Raw genomic sequence first — 25,302 nt, forward strand, 5'->3', positions numbered from 1 at the left:
TAAAATGACCATGATAACTAATCTTAGATACTTTTTTATATAGCCAGATAGCCTTATTCGGAGTACGCGTGACTTACATGGTCACTAAACCATTGAATTCAACTTTATAAGTTTGAATTCATGTTTGGATCGTAAGTTATTGATAACACGTGGTTTTAAGGATTTGTGCCCGGTTAATGGCTATTGGAAGTCGTTCCGTAAAAAAGCGGACCTGTCAAATCTTTAGGTTTAGTGAGTGGACCCTGTGAAACCGGGATAACGCTAGGGAGTTAGGTGAAGGCAATCGGCTCGCCCCCTGTTACATGGGATATAAACATAGGTAGCGAAGAGGAGTGTATATATCAAGCCATGTTATGTTACTTTTTTGTTTTTGATGGTATATCTCGTTGTCAATGGTATGTTCCGTTAGGTATCCGTTTTATTTTTGTATCCGCTTGTATTACAAGTCTAAAAATACAATTTGATTGTGTGGACTTAGACGGCGGCATGTAGCAATGTCGCAGCTTGGGAGCACGCACGCACTAGGTAAACAAACAGAGCGGACGAAGGGAAAACCATTGCGGCTTACAGGTGACCACGCCCCGGACACTTCATATAAACAAACCTCGTTTTACACAGACACTATACATTGACATTATCGTACACGCGCATCTGTGTGCGTGACGTCTGACGCCCATACGATTGATGACTTTAGTAAGACCGTTGATGTAAACCTAGCTCAGCCGCTAGTGCGGAGCAAAGAGTTGCCGATCTCCAAGTAGTACATCCTTATTCTGTGACGTGACACAAGTATCGTGTCGGAAGCGGTTCTATAATGTAGTTCCATCAATAAACCTCATATCCTCATTGGCCGATTGTGGACAAGTTATATAATAGTTGTCGCAATCCGATTTAGTACGGGAACAATCCGATATTTATTATACCGGTGAACCGGCGCGTGCATGACCAAAACCCCAATGCCATTTGTAAGTAAGCCAAAAATAAAGATTGTTTTTTGATCACCGAACTTCTCCTTCTTTTTCTTTTTGTTGACTGGATTCTATTTCTAGACTACATATGTTTGTGTTGTGGTAAAGATAGCTTCGATAGCTCCAGTGGTGTACGTAAACATAGGTCGCGTTGGTTGTTTGAGCGAAAAGGGCGGTTATGCAAAAATATCCTACAGACAAGTAACAGAGGGAAGGTGGGAAAAACTTACGGATGCGCTGCAAAACGGAGATTTATATCCCCGGGGACACCGTTGCTCGACGAGGGCCCTCGGAGATGATGATTCAGATGGCTGCGTGCACTTTTATGATGATTGTATTTTGTTTGGTCGGCCGGCACTCTCACGCACGGTTGTTGAAGCAAGAAGAGAATGAATGATTCGGAAATTTGAGTGAGCGTGTTCAATGAATGAATGAGCGCCGCCGGGTGATAGGAAAGGGTAGGAAGCGGGAATTATTGATACTTGAACAACATACTTACATAAGATCACGCCTATTTCCCGCCAGGACAGGCAGAGGCCACGGAATTCCACTTACTAAGATCCTGATACACCAATTTCTCTTTCACTGTCTCTTACTTCTAATGTAGAATTTTATAATTTATCTGTTATCTTCGTTATTGATCTTTTTTTGTATACGTCCAAAAACGAAGTTTTTCTTGCATCGCATATGGGACTAGTGATAAATGTAGTGTTACTTGCAGGTGGGTGGTACGCATCCCGGGTGAGCCGCCCCAGGAGGGTGCGGTGCCGGCGCAGGTGCTGAAGCCGCAACCGCAGCACCACCCGCAGCAGAAGACTTCGCCCTCGCGCCGCCCGCTCAGCCAGCCCTGCGAGGAGGTGCTCGGTAAGTAATAACAAACACACATAAACTCACGCCTATTTCCCACAAGGGTAAGCAGAAACTATGGAATTCCATTTCCTTTGATCCTGACACGCTTCAGTACAGACAAGCAGTACTATTGATAGACAGCGTCATAGATAATATCGATCCAATTGAAACGTTGTATCTATAGTCCACTATCGATTGGCAACACTACCCAGTGCAGGGTCTGCGCTGCTTCCGTTTTCCAGAAGTTGATTTCCGGATGACATATAAAAAATTACTTTGTTTTGGTTAGAACTTATATATATTTTGGTTAAACATGATGGGAGACTCCCGATATTTCAACACTTGCAAGAACTATGATCACACGATCAGGAGTCTCATATCCCTGACTTAAGAACCCGGTATTATCCGGAGGTAAAAAAGTTCAATGAATTCTTGACTTGCTTTAAACTTACACAATTGGTAACAGATTTCACGCATTTCACTTCGCATAGTCAAACTATGATAGACGTAGTATGTACGGATATACGAGGTTGCACTACAACTGTAGATTATATACCCGATCTTGGTAAGCATGCGTTCGTTACTTGTTTATTGAATATTCCCAAGTTTAAACCATCTCCTGTGAGGGTCACCCGTCGGGGACTGCGGGACATAGACAGGGACACGTTTAGGGAACATCTAGATTTGGTGGAGTGGAGTAAAATTGCGGCAGTTTCAGATGTGGATGACTCAGTCTTAATGTTTAATAATGCTTTACTTGCCCTTTTTGATCTGCATGCCCCATTGGAGACGTTCACAGTAAAGCATCAGCAGTATCCTTGGATAACTTATAATATCAAAATTATGATAAAAAAACGCGATGATGCTCACAAGCGAGCACGTATAACTGGTTTAGATTCCCATAAGGAGTATTATAAGGATTTAAAGCACTTAGTGGAAAAGGCTCTGACCAGTGAAAAACAGGCTTATTACGACCACTACGTCAATAGAAACTGTAATGATCCTCGCACACTCTGGTCTCATATAAAGAAAAATGTCAGAATCAAACCACAACTAGAAGTACCATCAAATATATTTAACGATCCTGATGTTATAAACGATCACTTCTTGGACGTTCCTAGTGCTGGAAATGTGCCATTCTCAAATCTATGCTTCTTTCGCGATCAATGTAAGGTCACTTCAACTTTCGTGCTGGGTGGGGTTTCAGAGGATGAAGTTCTAAAGGAAATTAACTCCCTTAGTTCTAACGCCATCGGCATAGACGGTATCTCCTTAGATATGTTGATACTAACACTTTCCCATATTGCGCCTGTAATCACCTCTATTATAAACAAATCTATCGAGACTTGTACCTTTCCCCGCATATGGCAGAGCGCAATTGTCAAACCGCTGCCGAAAAAATCTTGTCCAGCTACTTTAAAGGATCTTCGCCCAATAAGTATTTTGCCGTGCCTATCGAAAATTTTGGAAAAGATCGTTGCCAAGCAGATGAGAACCTATTTGGAGCAGAATGAAATACTCCCCGTATTACAGTCCGGATTTAGGAAATCTCACAGCACAACAACTGCTCTTTTGAACGTGGTTGATGACATTTTGGCTGCACAGGACGTAGGACAGGGCACGATATTGGCGCTTCTCGATTTTTCCCGGGCATTCGATTGCATAGACGTACCCTTACTTTTAGCAAAGTTACATTATTACGGGTTTAGCGCATCTGCCATCAAATGGTTTAATAGTTACTTTGCGTATCGGAGCCAATTTGTTGAAATGCAAAATGAGAGGGGCGAATCTCAGGTTTCCCAATCTAAAACCGTTACTCGTGGGGTCCCACAAGGATCTATACTGGGCCCACTGCTTTTTATTATATATAGTGCCGATGTAGTAACACACATCCATGATTGCAAGTATCATATATATGCCGACGATTTACAAGTTTACATTTCTTGTAAACCAAGTGAGACTCATTTCGCTGTGGCCAAATTGAATAATGATCTTGAGCGTATTACTTCCTGGTCTGAGAAAAATTCACTAGTTCTCAACGGAAGTAAAACCAAATATATGATATTAGGGTCAAAACAGCAGATAAACAGAATATCAAGTTACGGGGTGAATGTGAACATCAGGGGCGAAACAGTGGAGCGGGTTACAGAGGCACGAAATCTTGGTCTTCTTATGGATGAGGAATTGAGATTTGAAAAATACATAGTTAATACAGCTGCTAATTGCTTCTATCGGCTCAAAACCTTATATCTAATTAGACAGTTCATCAATACTGGCACTCGTATAAAGCTCTGCGATTCCCTTGTACTGTCCAAATTCAATTATATGGATGTCGTTTACGGTCCTCGGCTCCTTGCACGGTCACGGAAGTTGATTCAGAGGGTTCAAAATGCGTGTGCAAGATTTTGTTTTAAAATACCTCCCCGCACGCACGTTACGCCGTTCTTAAATAATGCAAGTATTGTAAAAATGAATGCTCGAAGACATCTGCATCTCGCTACACTTCTATTCGGAGTTGTAAAATATAGTATACCATCCTATCTTGCAAAAAAACTGGTGTGGTCCCGTGACGTTCAGTCATATCAAACACGCTCGACGATCTACTCACTAGCAGTGCCGCGCCATCGTACTGTTGCCTTTCGCGGAAGTTTCCGGTTCGCCGCATCCAAGTGTTGGAATGATCTGCCGCCACCAATTCGTAGTCTGAAAACAATCAATAATTTTAAACTTCATTTTAAGCAACATCTTCTGCGACTACAAAAGAGTTCTTAATAAACAAAACCACTTAAACCTACCTCTGTGGTCCAGACACGACACGATGGCGGAGTCTAACTTGCGACGCGGATGCGACGGCAATATAGCTCTAACAGGCACACAGCTACTCATTGAAAATACACTAGTAGGCGGTACACAAATATGCGTCTAGTCTGTTCATTGGGGGTTATTTGTTATTTTTTTATTGTAACTATGGTCACTGATTCGTTAAATGTTTTTTATTATCAATCAATTATTTATATTTTTTATTCCCAACACTTTTAAAAACACAAAATAACTTTCGCGACGGGTTTTTTGTACAAGCTGATTACATAATAAACGTTGCACTCGGACGGCAGTGGCGGTTGAAACTGACGTAATGCGTTTGATAAAAATGTTGACGTAGTAAGCCTGCTAACGGTAGTTTTACTCCGGCCAAACCAGTTTGAGTTGCAACGTACACTACGTTCTTTCGTTCAAATCCGCACGCACACTAACTTGTCACATTCTAACATTTCTAACTTTATTTATTTGTTTATTTTATCGTTTTATACGCATTGTTTTGTAAGTATTATTGTATTTCTTTCATGTATTTGTAGATACACTGCACACACACACGCTTTTAATATATGTTTTTGTAAACTAAGTACTTTATTTTATAAGTAAATATTATTATGTATTCATTCAAGTTGTATTTGTGGGAGACACGGCTTCCGTGCCTCACTTAGCAGGGTCCACAGAATACCAGCGTCGTGGCTCGCGCCGCGGCTTATGCTGAGTGAGGCCCTTTTATAAAGGACACCACCACCATCGTTGACCAGTCCATACACACAATTATTTGTATTTCTCGTGTATGTTGTCTTTTAATTTTTTTTTTTTTATTATGTGTTTGATTGTAAGTTATGTGTTACTCCGTGTTTTATATTATATATTTGTTATTTATTTTATATTTGTTACTGTGGTGTCCCTTTATAATAAACGTTTCTTTCTTTCTTTCTTTCTATTATATGATTTGTTATTTACTTATAGTCACGTATATATAATATCCAACAATATTGTTCAGCGCGCAGCACGTGCTCACAATCGGCCCTCAAATGCCTTGATGTATTTCAAGGTGTACAATTTTCGGTACAACCACGCGCGTGTAGAGGACGACGCTACATAAAAAACGGCTTGTCTACCTTTTGTTATTTATAGACTTTTTGCTACATTAACAGGAGATAAATAAGCATCAAAGGGACCAGCAAAAGTTGCCAAAATTAGCTATTATATTTTAATAACCAGACCTTGTTCATGAATAATAACCATATAGATTGTCGACCTTATCCGTTCTGTGATTATAATCCATTAAATGTGCAATAGTCGTATTTTTGAAATTAAAAAGAAACGTGCGTTAAATATTTTTAATATTTAAAAGAAATATAAACATACATATAGTATTTTTTAAATATATATCGTTAAATCTTGACCTTGGTAATCCTACCAGAGTTGTGTGGAAAATATCAACCAATAGTCTGGGAAGGCTTTCTCCATAAAAATAACAGTTAATAAGTACATCGAGGTAATCGGAAGGAGGTAATCTCCTGCGGACGCACCAACTACCTCTCAAAAGTGACAATATTAGGGTTGTCAGCTAATTTTATAAGACTGATACACCGTCTCACCTTTCAGTAGCCAGACTATAATAGCGTATACACATCCCAAGATATCAGATGACGGCAATGTTTACTTGACTGCGGCGGCGGAAGTGCTGAGATATTATAATAATTAACTATGATTCAATCTGTTCAGAAGTGATTTCCTTCCGCTTCATTAACAAACTGACTAATTATAAATCGTGAAGATGATCCCTTTGTAACAAAGTTTGTCAGGATCGATTCCATTCTGACTGACGTGAAATCCCAAGCATTTTACAGCTATGACAAAACGAGAATACCGTCGGCCTTTTTCTTTTGTTTCAAAAGTCGTGCTTTTTCTTTCCTAAAGTAATTTAGGGAATCCATTTGGCCGTCTCTACAAGCAGTGTCGAGACAAATAATTGGAGGGTACTCAACAGCCGGTTTAATTACTGTCTTTGGGGCGTAAAGAACGGGACTGAATAAAGGATACGCGAGTGTCATCGATGTAGCCCGCGGCGGGCGCGCGCCCCGCCTTAGCCGCGCCGTGCCGCACCGCGCCGTCTGAACGCTCCGACGGTCACACACGTCGAATCAAAATCAGACTTTTATTTCACCTCTATTTATTTTTACTCTTCATTCCACTCGACCATTATGATTGTAAAACCCTTTTCGCTTCATCGTTTTCATTGCACCCGCAATTTTTCTCTTTGTGCAAAATATAAATTGAAAATCTGTCATTTCAGTTATTACTTGCACATGCAGACGTCCGGTCGAATGAAATATCAAAGTACTTTGAGAAATATGAAGGGGCGGCGCTTATTGCAAACATAATTACAATTTTCAAAGTGTGGGAAGTTGGAGGGAAAATGTTAAAAGGACAGACCGGGCATTCACTGCTTTCATATTACATATTTTTGAACAAACAGTTTCAATATATTGACAAGTAGTTGTAGATAATTAATGAGACGTATATTGATAGCGATGAATTGAAAGGAATGTGGGTGGGGTTCATTAAAATGTAGCGAACATCAAATGAAGTTGTTGCTCGTGTGCGCGACAGATATTGGGAATTTGTCAAATTCAAATTGACATTCTGCATTGGTTTGCTGTTACTATTTATAAGAATATACAATTAGGGACTTTCGAGGCCACTTTCCCCAACTATATTATAGATGGCGCTGTCCAGACTTAACGTGATAGTTACCTATTTTCTCAATTCTCGGGTACATCATTATTCAAAAATATAATGTAATGGCAGAAGCTAAAAAAAATTGTTTCTTGATATTCGGTTCAGATTATGTATAGAATTATGTTGCTACCCGTATTGCTTCTGTTTATTCTCTCTCTATTTAAGAGCAGCGCTCTTGTCGGTGGAGTAACCGCCATTCCTCTCTTCTTCCCGCCAAAACCTTCACCTCCCGATACGACACGACCTGCACCTTCTCTTTTATTTGTTTCATAAATGTTATCCTAGGTCTACCCCTTCCTCTCTTCCCTTCAATTTTTCCTTCTATAATGTTTGTTATAAATGAATCGTGTCGTATCAGGTGTGTGGGTGGTGGGGTGGTATTCATCATCTATACCCAATAACAAAAGTAAAAGATGCTTATGCCTGTTATTCATTAATTTCGAAGGTTAAACGAAGGCAACACTGAACAGCGCCATCTATATTTTTTTGGACACGTAGCAGGCTACGTGTCAAATACCTCAGAGCACGTTTCCAATCGTGTAGTGCGGTTGTTGCTGAATATAAAAGATTTTATCGTACCGTCTCACAGGGCGATCGTAGTTATTTAACAAGGTATTTCGTAGCGTGTTATTTGCTTATGGTGTTTGATTTCAGCCACCCGAGCGGCTAATAGCTGTCCAATTACATTCCCCGATCGCTTTCGTGGTAATCAGTAATCTGCAGTGCACTGTTTTCAACCTAATTGCCACAATTATACACAAAGCCCTTCAATAATACAATTAGTCAGTCATCATCATCAGCCCATTAACGTCCCCACTGCTGGGGCACGGGCCTTCCCTATGAATGGATAGGGAGATCGGGCCTTAAACCATCACGCGGGCCCAGTGCGGATTGATGGTTATTAACGACTGCTAATGCAGCCGGGACCAACGGCTTGACGTGCCTTCCGAAGCACGGAGGAGCTCGAGATGAAAACTTTTTTTTTGTGGTCACCCATCCTATGACCGGCCTTTGCGAAAGTTGCTTAACTTCAACAAACGCAGACCGAGCGCGTTCACCGCTGCGCCACCGAGCTCCTCACAATTAGTCAGTACATGGGTATTATACTTTTCCTGGATGATGCCATTACGTGTTAAGGAGATCGGTATGCCACAACCGTATGAAAACTATTAGTATTCGCATAATGAATGCCATAGTATTGACTCAAACTACAAGAAACCCATTAAGTGTTTTATTTAATTTCGCCTAATCGGTGGTCATTAATGAAAAAATGATTTCTCAAAACTATTTGACACCTGTCGCAATTTGTTGCTAGAAATGACAAATTGATCTGTAATTAATAATGAAATCAACAGGTGTCTTGGCGCTGCATTGGTAATTGATATTTTCATGATTAGGATGTTGTGTGACTAACGGTTGCTTGTCGTGACGTAGGCGTCCAGGGATACAAGAGTATTGCACTGACGGAAGCACTTAACGGGCCCGGAATTTCATTGAAACTTCACTTAATAACTATGGTCTGGCCCTACGAAGCCACTAACACTAGTGCTTCTGCAATCCTATGCTAGATAGGGACCTCTTTGAAAATAACATCATCATCATCAGCCCATTAACGTCCCCACTGCTGGGGCACGGACCTTCCCTATGGATGGATAGTGAGATCGGGCCTTAAACCATCACGCGGGCCCAGTGCGGATTGATGGTTGTTAACGACTGCTAATGCAGCCGGGACCAACGGCTTAACGTGCCTTCCAAAGCACTTTTTTTTGTGGTCACCCATCCTATGACCGGCCTTTGCGAAAGTTGCTTAACTTCAACAATCGCAGACCGAGCGCGTTTACCGCTGCGCCACCGACTACCCCTTTTTTTAAATAACTGCTTTCTTTAAGAATTATCAAGTGGCCTAGAACTTTATCGCGTAGCGCGATAGAGAATTCAATAAAAACCTTAAGGCGCCTTTGGCAAAATGAAAGATCGAGTCCTTTCTAACATGGTGGATTCTACGGCCACTATACGGATTATCATATCCACCTTAGGGGTTCGTACCCGAAATGGCTGAAAATTGTATTCTTATTACTTGTGGGTCTGCCCACCGGGTGTGATTAACTTATTTATGCAGGTTCCGTGGCAATATTGGTGTCTATATAGTTCGCGCGGAATATGTAATCTAAAGTGAGTAGGTATAGAGTTTTTTTATAAACAAACAGTGCTTTTCAGCGTTTTGTTCATCAACACAAAACAATAAAGTATTTGGTTCTGAATTCAAATTCTGACACAGAATAAATCTAATAATTGATGAAAATGGTTTAACATTCGTTTGGATTTGGAAATACGCTGTGAGTGCAATGAAAATTAAAAAATAGCCACTTTGCATACGTATATTTAGGTATACTAATACAGTTATTCTCCATAGTTCCCAACTACGTCCCCGCTTCTTCTATCGTGTGGATTGTGAGGTGGATTACCAACCCCATCAACACTCGTGACAGGGTTATTATTGAGCCGCCATAGGCCCATAGACATGACTCATGTAACGACTACGTACTTACATCAGTAAGTAGTAACCGGGACCAAAAGCTTAACGTGCCTTCCGAATCACGGATCATCTTACTTTTGGACAATCAGGTGATCAGCCTTTAATGTCCTAATTAAACTAGGGATCACAAAGTGATTTTTGTGATGTCTCCACCGGGATGCGAACCCGGAACCTCCGGATCGTGAGCACAGCGCTCAACCACTGGGCCACGGAGGCCATTACGGTACGTCCCCGCTAAATCCATTATATCTGAGCATTCATCAATTAAAGGGTGCAACAAAGCCTGCGACGGACCTTATTCGCTGGCGACAGGAACTTGCGGCTTAGTGAACTCATTAAAACTAACATATCCTGCTTCTCACTTACATATCTACCAAACTGCCGAGAACGTGACAACGTATTATCAATAAAACGTCAAAGTTCAAACTTACTGTGATGCAGTATCATGGTATAAAATCAGGCTTTGGTTAGGACATTACAGGCTGATCACCTGATTGTCCGAGAGTAAGACGATCCGTGCTTCAGAAGGCACGTTAAGCCGTTGGTCCCGGTTACTACTTACTGATGGAAGTATGTAGTCGTTACATGAGCCATGTCAGGGGCCTTTGGCGGCTCAATAGTAACCCGGACACCAGTATTGATGAGGTTGGTAATCCACCTCACAACCCACACGATAGAAGAGAAGATCAGGCTTTTTCATAGGGCATAGACCACAGATCACTACTTTCCACCCTGGCACATCACTTTCAGTTCCACTTTCATCAATATTCGCCCCATAAATCTGTTTCGTTATCTTTTTCATTCTCTCTACACGTCCAAACCATCGAAGCAGACTTTTTAAATTCTCGACACTGCATCTTCTTTCATACACTATTACATCGAAGACAAAGAGGCTGAAAGAACAAGCGTCCATATTTTGCTTGTAACTTATTAGGCGAGGCGCTGTTAACTTGCTGGTATATTGTCGTCGGATCCATAGTTATCAGGCCCTATTGTTTGTGTTAAATCAGAGCCAATTGCTTATATTGTTAGAAGCCAGTCAACATACTGCGTATACACTTATATTGCAATCGGTAGAAAATGGATCAAGCAGAGGGCCAAGTGACTCGCGTTAGTCTTACCGTGTGTACGTAAGTACAATATCGTTTATTTTATTAGCGGTAAAGAAAGAACATATTGTCCAGACTAAACCTTCAGTTCAGACAGAATACGCGTGGATGACCATGTAATATGTTTTGTATGTAAGTGCACATCGTACTATACTTTAGCATGTTCTGAAGATAAATCACAAAGTGGAATATTGCAATCAATCACGGACGCTGCGAGTCTCTGAAATCCCATACCACTCAAGCAGAGCTGTTTGCCGTTCCATTTAATTTCTCAATCCCTGCCTCGCTTTTCCAGCACACACTCTGTCCACACAAAACACTCCCAGTTTTCACACTTCAAGGCTTTACCGATAAACATGTCTTCTTACATCTTCCCTTACACTATCGCGGAAATATCAAGTTCTTAACAACTTGTAATCTCTATTTTCTTCCTTAGTTGGTGAAATGCTCATGCATCTAGTTAGATCCGTGGTTAGAGGGTATGTGCGACTCTCAGATAATCTAATCTCTCCTTTTCTGATTTTTTTTTATACTTTACGTTTCTCTACATCGAAGAAAATTTGTATTTATTATCCATACGTATATACTCGGCCTGTATCCAGTCACTGCTAGGTATAGGTCTAAGAAAATTAACTCTTAGTTTAATATATTTTAATAAATGCAATAAACACCTAAGATAAGCTTGCCTGTACTATCTGTTTTCTTTGTATGTTTCTTGTGTCTGTTTCATTGTGTACAAATAAATAAATAAATAAATAAACACACAAAAAGAGTAGTCGGTCGTCGCGCTATTATACGCGCATTCTCCAGAAGGAGAGTAATGATGTCACCGAAATTCTGACTTTACAACTAATGAACAAAGTTACTGCACCAAGTATTTCAAATATCTCAATATGTGATGAATTAACAGCGCCGACTTAATAAATGGTGAGTGCATCCTGCAGAAGCCGCCGGCGCGCGTCGTACAAGTTTCCTTATTATCCTCATATTTAAAGCAAGGTGAACTGAAGAGCATCGTAACTTCCCGAAAACCCGAGAACGTATCTCGGCACTATATCAGAATTATGCGTGCCATACTCGAATACCCCCGGGCGTCAAAACGACATATTAATCGACCGCATAATATAGCATCCATTATCGGGTGTATTGTATTATCAATTGAGTTGTACTAGAGCTATCAACGTGTCTGGTTTATAATAAAATATATCGATGTTTATTATCTTGAAGACATCAGGTTTGAAGATAAAATGTTGTGTCTGGTTCGGGCTGAGTTAGGTAGCGGCCAGGCCCCGGGGCTCGATCGGCGAGGGGTCCAGCATACTAATCTGTGCCCCGGGCTGGGAGCCAGGCGGTGGGCGGCTCACCTGGCGCCGGGGCTGACGCCGCCCTACCCGGCCCGCGCCCGCCACACTTGCCCATTAACGGGTTGTTACATTGCAACCCATTACACTCAACTTTATTTATACTGGATCATAATTTGTTCATCCACCACTTACATTTCGAACCTCTGTTGATATGTCTTTTGTTCATGCGAAAAAAACAATACAGAACGTTGTTCTGATTTCAAATTCTGCTACATGTTAAATGTAATAATTGATGAACATGGAATTAGCATTCGTTTGTAGTAGAAGAAGTAGAAGCACCGTAGTTGTGGGTGACACTCGATTACTCTCTAGTAATTAGTGTAATTTACTCCCCAACATACTTGTGTCTATACAACCCAATCCCGATTTCGAGGAATCATCCTTAAGAGGAATATAAAATGATATTTATGTTCTGACATTTTGACACGGGTTGAGAAGATACGAGTACGTAACGCGTAACATATTGTGTGGTAATGTAGTAGGGCCTAATGTGTGAGCATATCGACCGCCTGCAAATGTCTGTTCTGGTAATGTAAACATTTTTGTTATTGACTTATCGATTATATTAACCAATGAGGATAAAAACTAGAAGCTCAAATGTAGGCGGCAGCACTGTTGAGTGTTCCTACATTTTGACAGTTCTCCATACTGTCCAGCTAAAATTCGTGATAAATTGGTATAAAATGTGGCGCAACGTGGAGTGTATCCCGTCTGAAGGATGAGTTACGAATAAGAAAAGCCATCGGGTTGGAAAAAAGGCAGTTTTGATAGCAAATAAGTTTTTCCAAGTTTTCTTTTTTCCGTTCTTTAGGGAATAAATAAAACACTATGTTTTTGCAGATAAACGCTGCGCAAAGAGTTATAGTGTAAAAATATAATCAAAACAATAATAATATGTTTGTTAACTCAAATAGTATGGGGAACTGTCAAAATTTTAGAACACTCAACAGTAGCGACCCTGTGATTATTCATATGACAAGAAACGTAATAAGTATATTAATTCCATATCATGACGTGGTTCCTACGCCACTGACCGTTGTAAAAAAAGTAAGCTCACGACTATATTTCTAATTGGGGCTGTCAGAGCATCGCATGTTAACCTAAGTATCCGCCTTTCACCGAGCTGTTAAATAAACGGTACCGGACCGGGTATCAAACCGGCAACCGCGTGAGGCAAACCGGTGAACTAGGACCATAGAGGCTACCACTGTTGTAATTTCCGCAATATCCGCGCGATGTCATCGTCTGGCAAGGATGGCTTGCAAGTAATTGTTTCCCCTCTTTGTGTGGATGACGCGTGTCTACAACACACGTTCTCAAGATATAACACAGCCGTTGATTACAATAATTTAGATTTAATACGTAAACAGCCTATATACGTCTCACTGCTAGGCACACGCCTCATCTCGATCAACCGGAGGGGGTACGGTGCATATTCCACCACTCTGCTCCTGATTGGTGGAGGTATTTTTACCGCTACCGGGACCAACAGCTTAACGTGCCCTCCGAAGCACGGAATCATCTTATTTTTTCAGACAATCAGGTGATTCCAGCCTGTAAAGTCCTTACCAAACAAAGGACAGTCTCACAAAATGATTTAGTTTTAAAATTAATTTAATTGTTTTTTGAATCCCAACAAATTGTTTGAAACATCAATTACTGTACTTAGATCAATGTTTTATCTGCGAATTAATCAAGAACAAGTTTAAACAATATGTGAACAAACATATATTGTATCACCCATGCCCTGTGCTGTTGACTGAGAGTCAATTAAAGAAAAAAAAATACAAGCGTTTCACTTTGAAAATTTTCATTCCCCTTTCATGGATTCACTTGCACAAAATGCGACCTTGGCGTACGTTCACCCGTGGCATTTATTTTTTGAATGTATCAAAGCAGTCGCGACGACAGAAATGATGTGGCACGTCGAGTACCGGTATATTTCAATTGTCAACAGTAACGACAGCGTAACAGTTGCGAAACCGTCGGTGTTACGTAGTCGGTGTTGAGTCGGTTTGACATTGTCGGGCGGTGCGGCGTCGGCGGGTGCGAGCCATTATTAATGTCGCGGTGTTGTAGCGGCGAGCGTGTGTGGTGCGTGCAGCCGGCAGCGGGCGCGCTGGCGGCGGGTGGGCGTGCTGCCGCGCTCAGTCGGGCGGTGCGAACGCGCGCGCCCGCCCGCCGGCCGCGCCCGCGTCTCCGCGCACTGCACCGGTGCACGCACGCATCCCCGTGCAACGGACCCGCCTCTATCCCGCCGGAACAGACACTCGACCCGCACCCGATGAGCTTATTGTTACCTCAACTTCCGGTACGGCTGCACGCCACGCCGCCGGTGCATCCCACTGCATTACTGACCTCGTAATTCGCGTTCGCCGATAAAGTGCCGATTGAATTTGCAATTGATTGCGAGTGATATTAAAGACTTTTTTATTATTTTATTTAATTTAATATGGCTGCTAGTACTGATTCGGGACATGGTAGTGACACAGACACATCGACACCATCCTCCAATAATGGGAACTCAAGAACTTTATCCCTCCGGTCGGCTTATCACAAGATGTCAAAATATTTGTCCTCAAGTAGCAACGGCAGTAGTAGCTCGGGTAAGTTTAATATTTTTTTTATATATTTAATTTACGTTTATATCTATTTATTATTGTTGTCTATTTTTATCTTGTTATTTTTAATACATTCATTAAAAAATAATATCTTAAATTAAAAAATAATTATTGTCTGTCTTCATTTTGTTATTAAGTACCTTGATGTTTTTATTATTTTTAATACTATTATTATAAGTTTATCAAAATTATTTCTTAATAGTTTTTTGTTTATTGATTAAAGTTTTTTTTCGAAAGGTAATAAAAAAAGGAATTAGTATCTATCGCTACCAAATCTATACTAAGTAATATTATAAATTAGAAAGTAACTCTGAGATGTTACTTTTTCACGCCTAAAATGCCGAACCGATTTCTATATAGACTCCCGGGCAGGATAAGTAGGTACCTACTTACCAAGAAATAACTTAAGAGTATCGAATCCCACGCAGTGAAAGCCGGGAACGGAAACCTAGTGAATAAATCAGATAATACACTCTTATTCTTATTATTTGTGTAAAAGCTTTAATCAATAATAGTCCCTCACGCCACGGCTGATGAGGCCGGTCATTGACGTTACTACCTTCAGATAAAATAAAATCGATCTGCCAAATCTCGACTGAAACATCACTATGCTAATTAACGTCTCACCGGTGGCTTTTGCACTTTGACAGATCAAAGTCGTACCGCGTATTGAAGTTATTGTCAAAATTCATCTATATTGAAATATAATCACTAATTGTACTGAATTAGATATTCTGACCAATGCTACCTACAAGAAAAAAAGAAGAACAAGCCAAACTTTATACAAAGCATTGCTACGCGGAACTAAACAGTTTCTCAGGTATTCCTGAATACTTAGTTTCTATAGAATTGTTAAGCAACAATTTGTATCTGTTTTATCGATAATTGATACGTCTTAAGATTTTCTTTTTATTATACAGGTTGTTAGTGATATCGTAACGAAAACTTTGAGAGACGATTCAGACCATCATTCTGAGTTGATATCAAGTGGAATTTTCCGTAGCAAAAGTATGGAACTGAAAATACATAAAACAATACAATAAAATTATCATGAATTTTCCGTGAGGAAATTCCACTTGATATCCACTCAGAATCAAGGTCTGAATCATCTCCCTCAGTATTCGTTACGGTGTCACTAACACCCATACGTACCTCCACGGCTATCTCCTAAACTTCACTATTCGGAAGAATTTCAGAGAAATGTTTTCTAGTTTCATACTTTTTAGAGCTGGATTGAACCGTAGGCGGGTATTCGTTTTTCAACTTATATTTTTATTTATTTTATTTAGCTTCTTATAAACGAATATAATGTGCTTTCATTATGGATTTTATCTAAGATTTGGAGAAAAAACCTCTTATCGTCCTCATTTTATGTCCTCTAGAGGGCGCCACGTTGAATTCAGCGTGACGTCACATAGCTTATAACCACCGGACAATCAAGACGCTTCTATTGACACCTCATTTGTTAAATTCTGACATGTAGTTTAGAAATTAGGTGGGAACATACGTGCATACACACATACATAGCGGTCAAACATGAAACCCTCCTTTTTGTTTCTCGGCAGTCGGGTAAAAGTATATATACAATTAGCATCACAACAGAAATATTACGTTCAAGCCAATGTAAAATGTGAAGAATGAAATGCACTGCATATAAATCGTAGCCAACTAATTAATCCCCTTCTGCGTTTCAATAGACTATACAGTAGGTATTATACAATACAATTCAAATATACTTTATTGCACCAATAATAAATAGCAAAAGTAAGGTATTACTACCAATGAGGGACCTTACGTATGGGTGGATTACCAACCTCATCAACCCTGGTGTCAGGGTTACTATTGAGCCGCCAAAGACCCCTGATATGACTCATGTAGCGACTACATACTTACATCAGTAAGTAGTAACCGGGATCAACGGCTGAATGTGCCTTATGAAAGTTATGAAGCAAGGATCGTCGTGCTTTCGGATAATGAGGTGATCAGCCTGTAATGTCCTAACCAAACTAGAGATCACAAAGTGATTTTGTAACCTCCGGATATTGAGCCCCATTGGGCTCTTGATTTTCAATCACTGGACTACGGAGGCCGTTCCCTAATAAATTATAGAGTGCGTTGTATAACTCCAACGTGATAGTCACCTATTTTCTCATTGCTCGGGTACATAATGATTCTAAAAATATAATGTAACGGCACAGGCATTGTTGAATATTTGGATCACATTTGTATAGAATTATGTTGTTGCCTGTTGGTTGGAAGATGTCTTATACCTGGGTGTATTAGCAGGCGTCATCATTTTAAACCCAAAAACAGAAGTCTAAAATCCAAACGAAGACAACGTTATAAAGCGCCATCTATATTAGGGAACGTTACCTGGAAAATCCCTCATTGCGAAGCATTCAGACATCGATGCGCGCAATTGGAAACTCCTACTCTCACCTCGACTAATGACTTTTCTTTGTTTCTTTCTTGTATTATGAACAACATGCACAAACGTAAAATCGAACTCGTATTCCCCATAATGGGACGGGCACTTACAACACGTAATCAGAGGGTCCAAAAATACCACATTGAAGCAGTTCGTCTAAAAACCAATATTGCTATTTGACGTTTATGCATATAAAAGTAAGTGCGCTATCTCAACAAGTGTCAAATAGCAATATTGCTTCTATGTGGCCTTTATGGTCATAAGGGCCAGAGAGGTTAAAATGGCCACATCGAAACAATTCATCTAAGAAAGCAATATTGCTATTTGACATTTGTTTGCAATGCGGCACTTACTTTCAAATTGCTTTCTTAGATGAATTGCTTCGATGTGGCCATTTTAACCCCCCGTTTACAATGCTTCAATCTGCCGGGTTCCGCAGAAGGCAATTTGTAGCCGCGTTTAACACGAAGTCCTATGACTGATAACCTATGATGAACTGATATATGGTATATTGATAGGTGGTCTGCCCATCACCCATAGGTCCAACATGTTAAGGCGAGTGTAGACTTAAGCATTTACTTGTAACAGCATTACAGCATTCGCCGTTTTTAAATGTATTCGAACCGACCTTCGAAAACGACAGTCTAGTCTTTTGAAATGTTACAGGTAAAGTTCATTCGCCGTGTTCCTCTTGTTATTATATAACTTGTAATGTATTCCTACATTGATTTAAAAGATGTGTTGCAGTTCCACTTTCTTGTCATTTCTTTTCCTCAGCCATAACATAACACCTTGGGAAATGACGCAGATTAAAAATAAAATTGACTTTCAATAAGTTTATCCATGATAGTTACGTTCAATAAATGACTCTGATTCATTACGTCGAGCATTCATAAGAACGTAACATTACACTAAAATGTATATATATTGTATATAGTATGTATATTTATAAACCAATATAGAAAGTATATAATATGTTTATATATTTATGAAATATATATTATAATTATATAATTTATTATATGTGGTTTGTAGGTTTAGGTTTTTGTTATTTAGTTTATTTTGTTTTATATTAGTATAAGTAATTAAGTAATTTCTAAATAATTTGTACGCATATGTATGTCTATCTATATAATATTATACGTTGAAAGACTCTCTTGTCACGTAGGTCAGCTGGAAGAAATCTCTTTGTTTAGAGATAAGCTTGCCTGTACTATCTGTTTTCTTTGTATGTTTGTTAATGTTAATGCTTCAAGAAATGCTCAAGTCTGAACCCCCCTTTATATATCTCTATGGGTTTTAGACATGCTCAGTAAGATATTCAACTGAACATTTATTTATTTTTCTACTCCTCTACTTTAATCTGGCACTTAAATAACCAAAAAGTCTAATATAAGTACATACATAATTAAACTCTTTGAAAAAGTGTACGCTCTATGGCCTATAAAAGCATTGTTTACAAAGTGTAACTGTACTATAATGTCGCCAAAAAAGCATTGTTGTTGTTTTTTTTTTTTTGACCTGGAAACTGGCACCTTTACTTTGTTTGGTGCCATAGATAATATAGATATACTATAAAAAAAAAGTATACATTTGCCGCCATTTTCCCGCGCGTTGGAAAATAAATTGGAAAATTTTTGTTTCATTTAAAATTACGTCGTCGTAGAAAAAGTATTGTATGCAACGTTGTATAACTAGGTCAAAAAATGCTCGTGGCGTCTCTTATTGCGATGTTCGCCAAGGCTCACATCGCAACTCACGCCACTCGCATTTTTTGACCCTTCTTATACAACTGTTGCATAAAATACTATTATTTACGATACACCATCGGCCAAAAAAAAATACATAAAAATAAAATGCAACGACCGTATGACAATGTCCATAATTATGTTATACCATTACAGGCGTATTATTGTTTAAGTTTCGATAGGGTGCTGGTTAAATGAGGCGAAAGCCCGAAGCTTTAGGTGTCGCGTGTATTGTTCACCATAATAGAAAAAAAGTATTATTACAGTATTGCCATACTTAAATAATTATTTAAAAACTAAAATGTTAGGGTTGCCAAAAGTAAAAAAATAAAATAAGCAATAAAACATGTTCTATGTTTTTTTTTATTCGCTCCTCGTACAGTGTAGAAGTCCATTATAGTGGGGTCTGACGCTGGTTTACAAAAATGTATACGGTAAAAGCGAAAATGTTCTTACATTTTCAAAAAGCAAAAATATAAGAAATAAAAGCATCCTAAGCAGTTACAAATCCCTCCTCCACTGGCGTTCCTACGCTGCGCTGTATCGTTTGCGGATTAAGCGGAGTCCCACTCGCAACCGTTGCGAAATACCAGGGATCATTCCTCCACTAACCTAACATAGATACAGTATTTATTTTTATACTTTTCATATTTCTCTTCTTTCAAATTAGAAAAATAAATGTTGCTTTTATTATTTATTAATTCTTAATTGGCTTATCTTTGACTCACACGATGCAGAATAATCAATAAGCAAAAGAATTGTCAAAATCGGTCCTCAGAACAGAATCAGTTTGGTGCAGACCGCTACAAAGCAACATACATACATACATGCATAGGCTTTTAAATATACTACTCTCCTATGCGTCGCGCGGTCGAGTAATTAAAGTTAGAGCCTGTTGGCAGTGTCCATACGTTACTATCCTGTTACCAGAGCCGTCGGTCTAACACTAACTAATCTTGTCACCACGTACAATCTGGCGAGCCGCTGCCTCACGGGGTACCAAATGTAATTGATATTGACTATTTTCCTACTCCCCTGACCTCTCCCAATCGTATTTGGGTCGTTCTTCTTTTTCATCGACAATGATCTGTCCTTCGTTCTGATAAGTTATATGTTTTAGAATTTTATTTAATGTTTCCTCTCTCTCTCTTGGTCGGTCCCTCATATCTGAGGATCGTGGTCAGCATCAGGGTTGCACCTGGAGCGTATGATCTGCCTCCACCGGTTCCTGTCCAGCGCTTCCCTTACTACTGTGTAGAACTTGGATGACGACGCGTCTTTCACTTGATCAGTCCATCTAGTCGGTGAACGACCACGCGATCTTTTGCCTTCAGTGTTCCCAACCACAATCAGCTTCTCCAAACTGTCATCACCTCTGCGCATCGTGTGGCCGAAATAAGAAAGGATACGTTGTTGGTATATAGTGGATAGACGAGTTTTTATTTGGAGCTGGGTCATGATCGATGCATTAGTGCGCTTCGCAGTAATGTTTAATGTTTCCATTGTCCAAAAATAGTTATATTATTATTCTTAATTAGTGATTAACGTAGCATGATTGTTTTTCACAAAATTCTGTGACAGAGTGGTAAATTGAAATGCTGTCTCCGATGAAAAGGGCCACTCTGACACAATATTTTTTTACCAAAGAAAAGTATGTTACCAAGATAAAGAGAACCACTAAATAGTCCTCTACAGACACATCTTTATATGATGTTTTAAAATATTTATTTCCGTTATAATTTTAAAGATGTTAAATCCGATAAATCGAGAAAATGTCTTTTTTATAGTCGATAAAAAAGGAGAACAACCCATTTTCTGCCGGCTGGGGACGATACCCTCTGGTGCGTCAGCCGGCGGCCCCGACTCTCGACGAACCGTTTTCAATTCAACCTACTGTTATATACGGATTACATAAGTCTGTCCGTCAGTCGTTACCCTCTCCGATGATGACACTAGAATAATTATTAATTAACTGTTTTTTTTTTCAAACGAAATAGGTTAGTAAGTCTATCCTTTGCATATATGGCTAATCTCGAGAAGCAATGCAGTATTCAGAATTTAGAATTCTTTTATAAATGTTACATATATTAACTCCCGCCTGTTTCCCACCGGGGTAAGCAGATTCCATTTGCTTCGATCCTACATACTTCATTCTTTACCTCCACATTCATCAATCGTTTCATACATGCACGGTCGGTATAATCTTCTATCTTCTACCTATATTATACATGTAAAAAATATATTCTATAAATCAATTGCAGTTTGTTTGTCTCGGTAAAACTCGAGAACGGCTGGGCCGATTGGGCTGATTGTGGTTTTGATATGTCGTAGGCCAGAGAAGGTTTAAACGGTGAGTTCACCGGGTCATCTCGTGCCAAATAATAATATTGTCACATTCAAATTCAAAAATTCAAATTCAAAAATATCTTTATTCAGTAGGTAACATAGTTACACTTTGAATCGTCAATTGTTACATAACGAACGTCTCATCCGCCTAAAACTACTGCAGCTTCCCACAACCTGTATAGCCGGGGAAAAGAAGCTGCAAGAAAAACCTCGGCACAGGGCCCTAGACGTTCTTTAAAAAAAATAAACATAAAATATTGGTTTACAATTGAGTAATTTAGCTGCCTAATATCAGTTCTCAGACAGTTAATCCCATGCATTCATATCTTCTAAATAATCACTAAAGTTTTTGTTTAGAACGCATAAGGCATTAGACGCATAAGGTTCACAATGCAAATAGAAAAACAGCACTACATTCTAATCCACTAACAGCACTTAACAAAGAACAGAGTGAGTACATCTTGTCATAATGTTCCACACTCACCTCGGCTCCCGCTGATTTTATTGCTTGTTTAAATGTAACCTTTAGGAAGTCCAAACAGTTTAGCCGGTGTATATTGAAAAAGTGTGCGTTACACTGACCAGATTGCATGAGTCACCCCATCTCCGTAGTCCGTTTACACACTATCTTTATAATAAATCAACATTTACCATGTGAACTCGCGGGACTGGGCTTCCAATCCCAACTCTATTAATAGACCCGATATTTACATTCAGTCGGGAATCATATACGGCACTCTTAACACTCCTCTCACTATGAACGGCCAACGTGGTCCAGTAGTTTGAGCTTTGGGCTCACGATCCGGAGGTCCCGGGTTCAAATCCCGGTGGGGACACATCACAAAAATCACTTTGCGATCGCTAATTTAGTTAGGACATTACAGGCTGATCACCTGATTGTCCGAAAGTAAGATAATCCATGCTTCGGGAGACACGTTAAGCCGGTCCCGGTTACTATTTACCGATGTTAGTACATAGTCGTTACATGAGCCATGTCAGGGGCCTTTGGCGGCTCAACAATAACCCTTACACCAGGGTTGATGGGGTTGGTAATCCACCTCACAACCCACACGATAGAAGAAGAACACTCCTCTGTTTCTATTTGGCTTTGACAATCCGATTAACGAAAATTTTAATAAAACTTGACGCTTTTTCTACGAGTAGTTACGTATTGCTCAACAAAAAATAATATAATTTGACCATGTACCTACCTACAAGAAATCGTTTATGAAAATGTTAATCTAAACTAGAGAAACCTGTAAAACGCAGGTCTCGCTTAATCTGTTTACTGGTTGCTCAAAACGGTATTATAAAACTCGCCGTATCCATGTAAGGGGTCCTCATTTCATAATCAAGTTGTTTCGCAGCCCTCCGTCCTCCTCCAACCAACCTCCATCCAACTTTGGCCCGCGATTGTTTTTGTTGGAACATCTACATAATAACGCGGGACTACGTTAACTAAAGGCATATTTTTACGACACGGACCCGTTCAATCAACATAATGTGAGCAAGCCTCTGCCACAGGACATTGCGGTTATGACGTAACAACCCAACATACTCAGTTTAGTCTTCAATCACAATCCACTATTCTTAAGCGATGTCTGCCTGATGATTATTTACCATTCCATTTGTGATTATTTCGTCCGCATACATTAACTGTCCAATGAGACGTGCGCGCGCGCTTGTGTCCATATTTGAAATTGAATAGGAACTCGCACGGGTCTTGCACAATAATGTACGCTAGTGGCCTGGAGCCCGCGCGCGGCGCAGCAACCCGCGCCGCGAGCTCGCGACTGTTATACGCGTACCTCACGACCACACGACCACGCCACCACGCTCATTGATGCTCGTACCGGCCCTCCAAATGGACAAACACAACAGTAAGACACCTCTCGCAACGTTCTTTGCTCTCATTTCCAACTAACTGTCCGCGCGATATAATGCTAAATTACCTAACACCGAACACCAGCGCGAATTAATAGGCGGCACAGAATCAGTTCTAATTGTGTTTATTAGTATTCAACTCCTATCAAGCTTTGACTGCGTGTACATGTCGTATTACACAATAATAAAGATAATGTCAGTTGCAATTTAGTTTAATTAGTGTAATACCGTTAGAAGGAAACGTGATATTGTTGCGTCCAGGATGGAACGGCTCGTAGACTAGCTGGCGGACGTAATTTTGTCCCCCCGTTTCTTGTTGAAGTATTTCTTATTATCTATCCTCAGACGTTTTTTTTTAAATTAGAGTGACGTGTAGCGTGTTAGCGTAGGTCGCTGTGCAAGTTTGATTGTCACAATTTTACGTGCTCTTGTGCTGCTCGCTAGCACACGTTGCCGTACAATATTCGCACGACATTCGGAATTCAGCACATACTGCACTATAGGATAAACAAGCGTGAATTGCGGCATTCTTCACGCTATACTCTAACACGCCGCCTCGTCTCGCAACGCTGAATGAATGGCATTATAAAATATTCTGGCGTGTAAAACCAAACAACACCTGTAAACTAATATTTTAGCTTTTGTTACGATCAACGTAACTCCGGTAAATACTGCGCCACAAAATTTCATAATCAGTAGATACGCTAATCCTATAAATTCCATTGACAGACTGAAATTTCACCATCTAATCGTTAAATATAAATAGCAAAAACGTTTGGAAATTTGTTTCCAAGAAGGGATAAATGCGGTCTGTGTCCAATATACAATTTGATAAAGTACATTGCACTGTGCTTTACTTATTCATTGTAATTGATTTGAACTTACTTCAGCTTACTTGTAATGGCCGAGGTTCACTGAAACGAAAACTACACGACTGCGGAAGCATACAGATTATGTATTTACTTGTAGCAAACATGTCCATGTCCAACTTTGTTAGTGCCATACCGCGGACGCAGCCGCACAACGCAGTTCATTTTGTTGCTCATAAACGATAGCAGTAAATAAATCAACGAATGAATAATAATCACGCCGACAGTACGAGCCGTGATTGGAATATCTTCATTAATCTCGTTACCAAGCTCAGTGTAGAAGCGGTCGCGTCGGCGGCTGCGCCCCCTACTCCTCGGCGGGAGGCAGCCCCTACAGAACAGTGACGGCTGATTGCCACTACCACCTACCTAAATGTTATCAACAGACAGAACTAATAGTATTCCCGGTCCCGGTCGCATCGCTATTCAATTCATCCAGATATCTACTTCTCGGTAATTATTATTTGCAAGTTTGAAACTGAACGATTTAACGTCTGGTTGAGAAGAATTATTTGGAAAATATACGAGGCGGCTCATTTAATGCGAAGTACCCGCGGCGACGGCGACGCGACAGCGCCACACGTGTTTATTTTAGATTTTATATTATTTTAATCCACAAAGAAGTGTGTCATATTTTTGTGTATCGTAGTTTTAGAGAGCTCTGTATAACGATGGCGGTTACGAAACATCTCGGTATAACTGTGGTTTTCCGTAAAAAAATGTATATTATTAGGTTATAAACCTTTATTTATTTTTAGTTTTAGTTAACTAATCTTCGAGCAATGTTAGTAAGAGTTGTGACAACATTGTTGGTACAGTTCACTTGGTCAGTGTAGGAAATGTGGTGTTTTTCTGCGGGCCGCGTTGGCCTACTTAAATCAATGTCGACTCGCCTCCTTGTTTTAACGGCAGGCCTCCTAGACGCGGCGTTGTGTTGTCGTTGCTATTACGATGCCCCATTAATCTTACTATTTATTTTATTAGGGGAGCTAAGATGTCTTATTTAAATGTAATATAT

At 39.9% G+C, this 25,302-nt stretch overlaps 1 protein-coding gene across 5 annotated transcripts in view; it reads left to right on the forward strand.

The window, feature by feature from the left end:
* LOC126380056 (kalirin) overlaps window positions 1-25,302 on the forward strand; it is a 166,389-nt gene that overhangs the window by 94,858 nt on the left and 46,229 nt on the right. For all 5 annotated transcript variants that reach the window (XR_007568417.1, XM_050029223.1, XM_050029225.1 and 2 more), the window contains exon 32: window positions 1,690-1,832. Coding sequence is in view for 4 of the 5 variants with exons in the window: in XM_050029223.1 (XP_049885180.1) it covers window positions 1,690-1,832 (143 nt within the window). In the remaining variant the exon portion in view is untranslated. The remainder of the gene's footprint in view (window positions 1-1,689; window positions 1,833-25,302) is intronic.

The sequence above is a fragment of the Pectinophora gossypiella genome, chromosome Z (assembly GCF_024362695.1).
Source record: "Pectinophora gossypiella chromosome Z, ilPecGoss1.1, whole genome shotgun sequence".
Classification (NCBI taxonomy): Eukaryota; Metazoa; Arthropoda; class Insecta; order Lepidoptera; family Gelechiidae; genus Pectinophora; species Pectinophora gossypiella.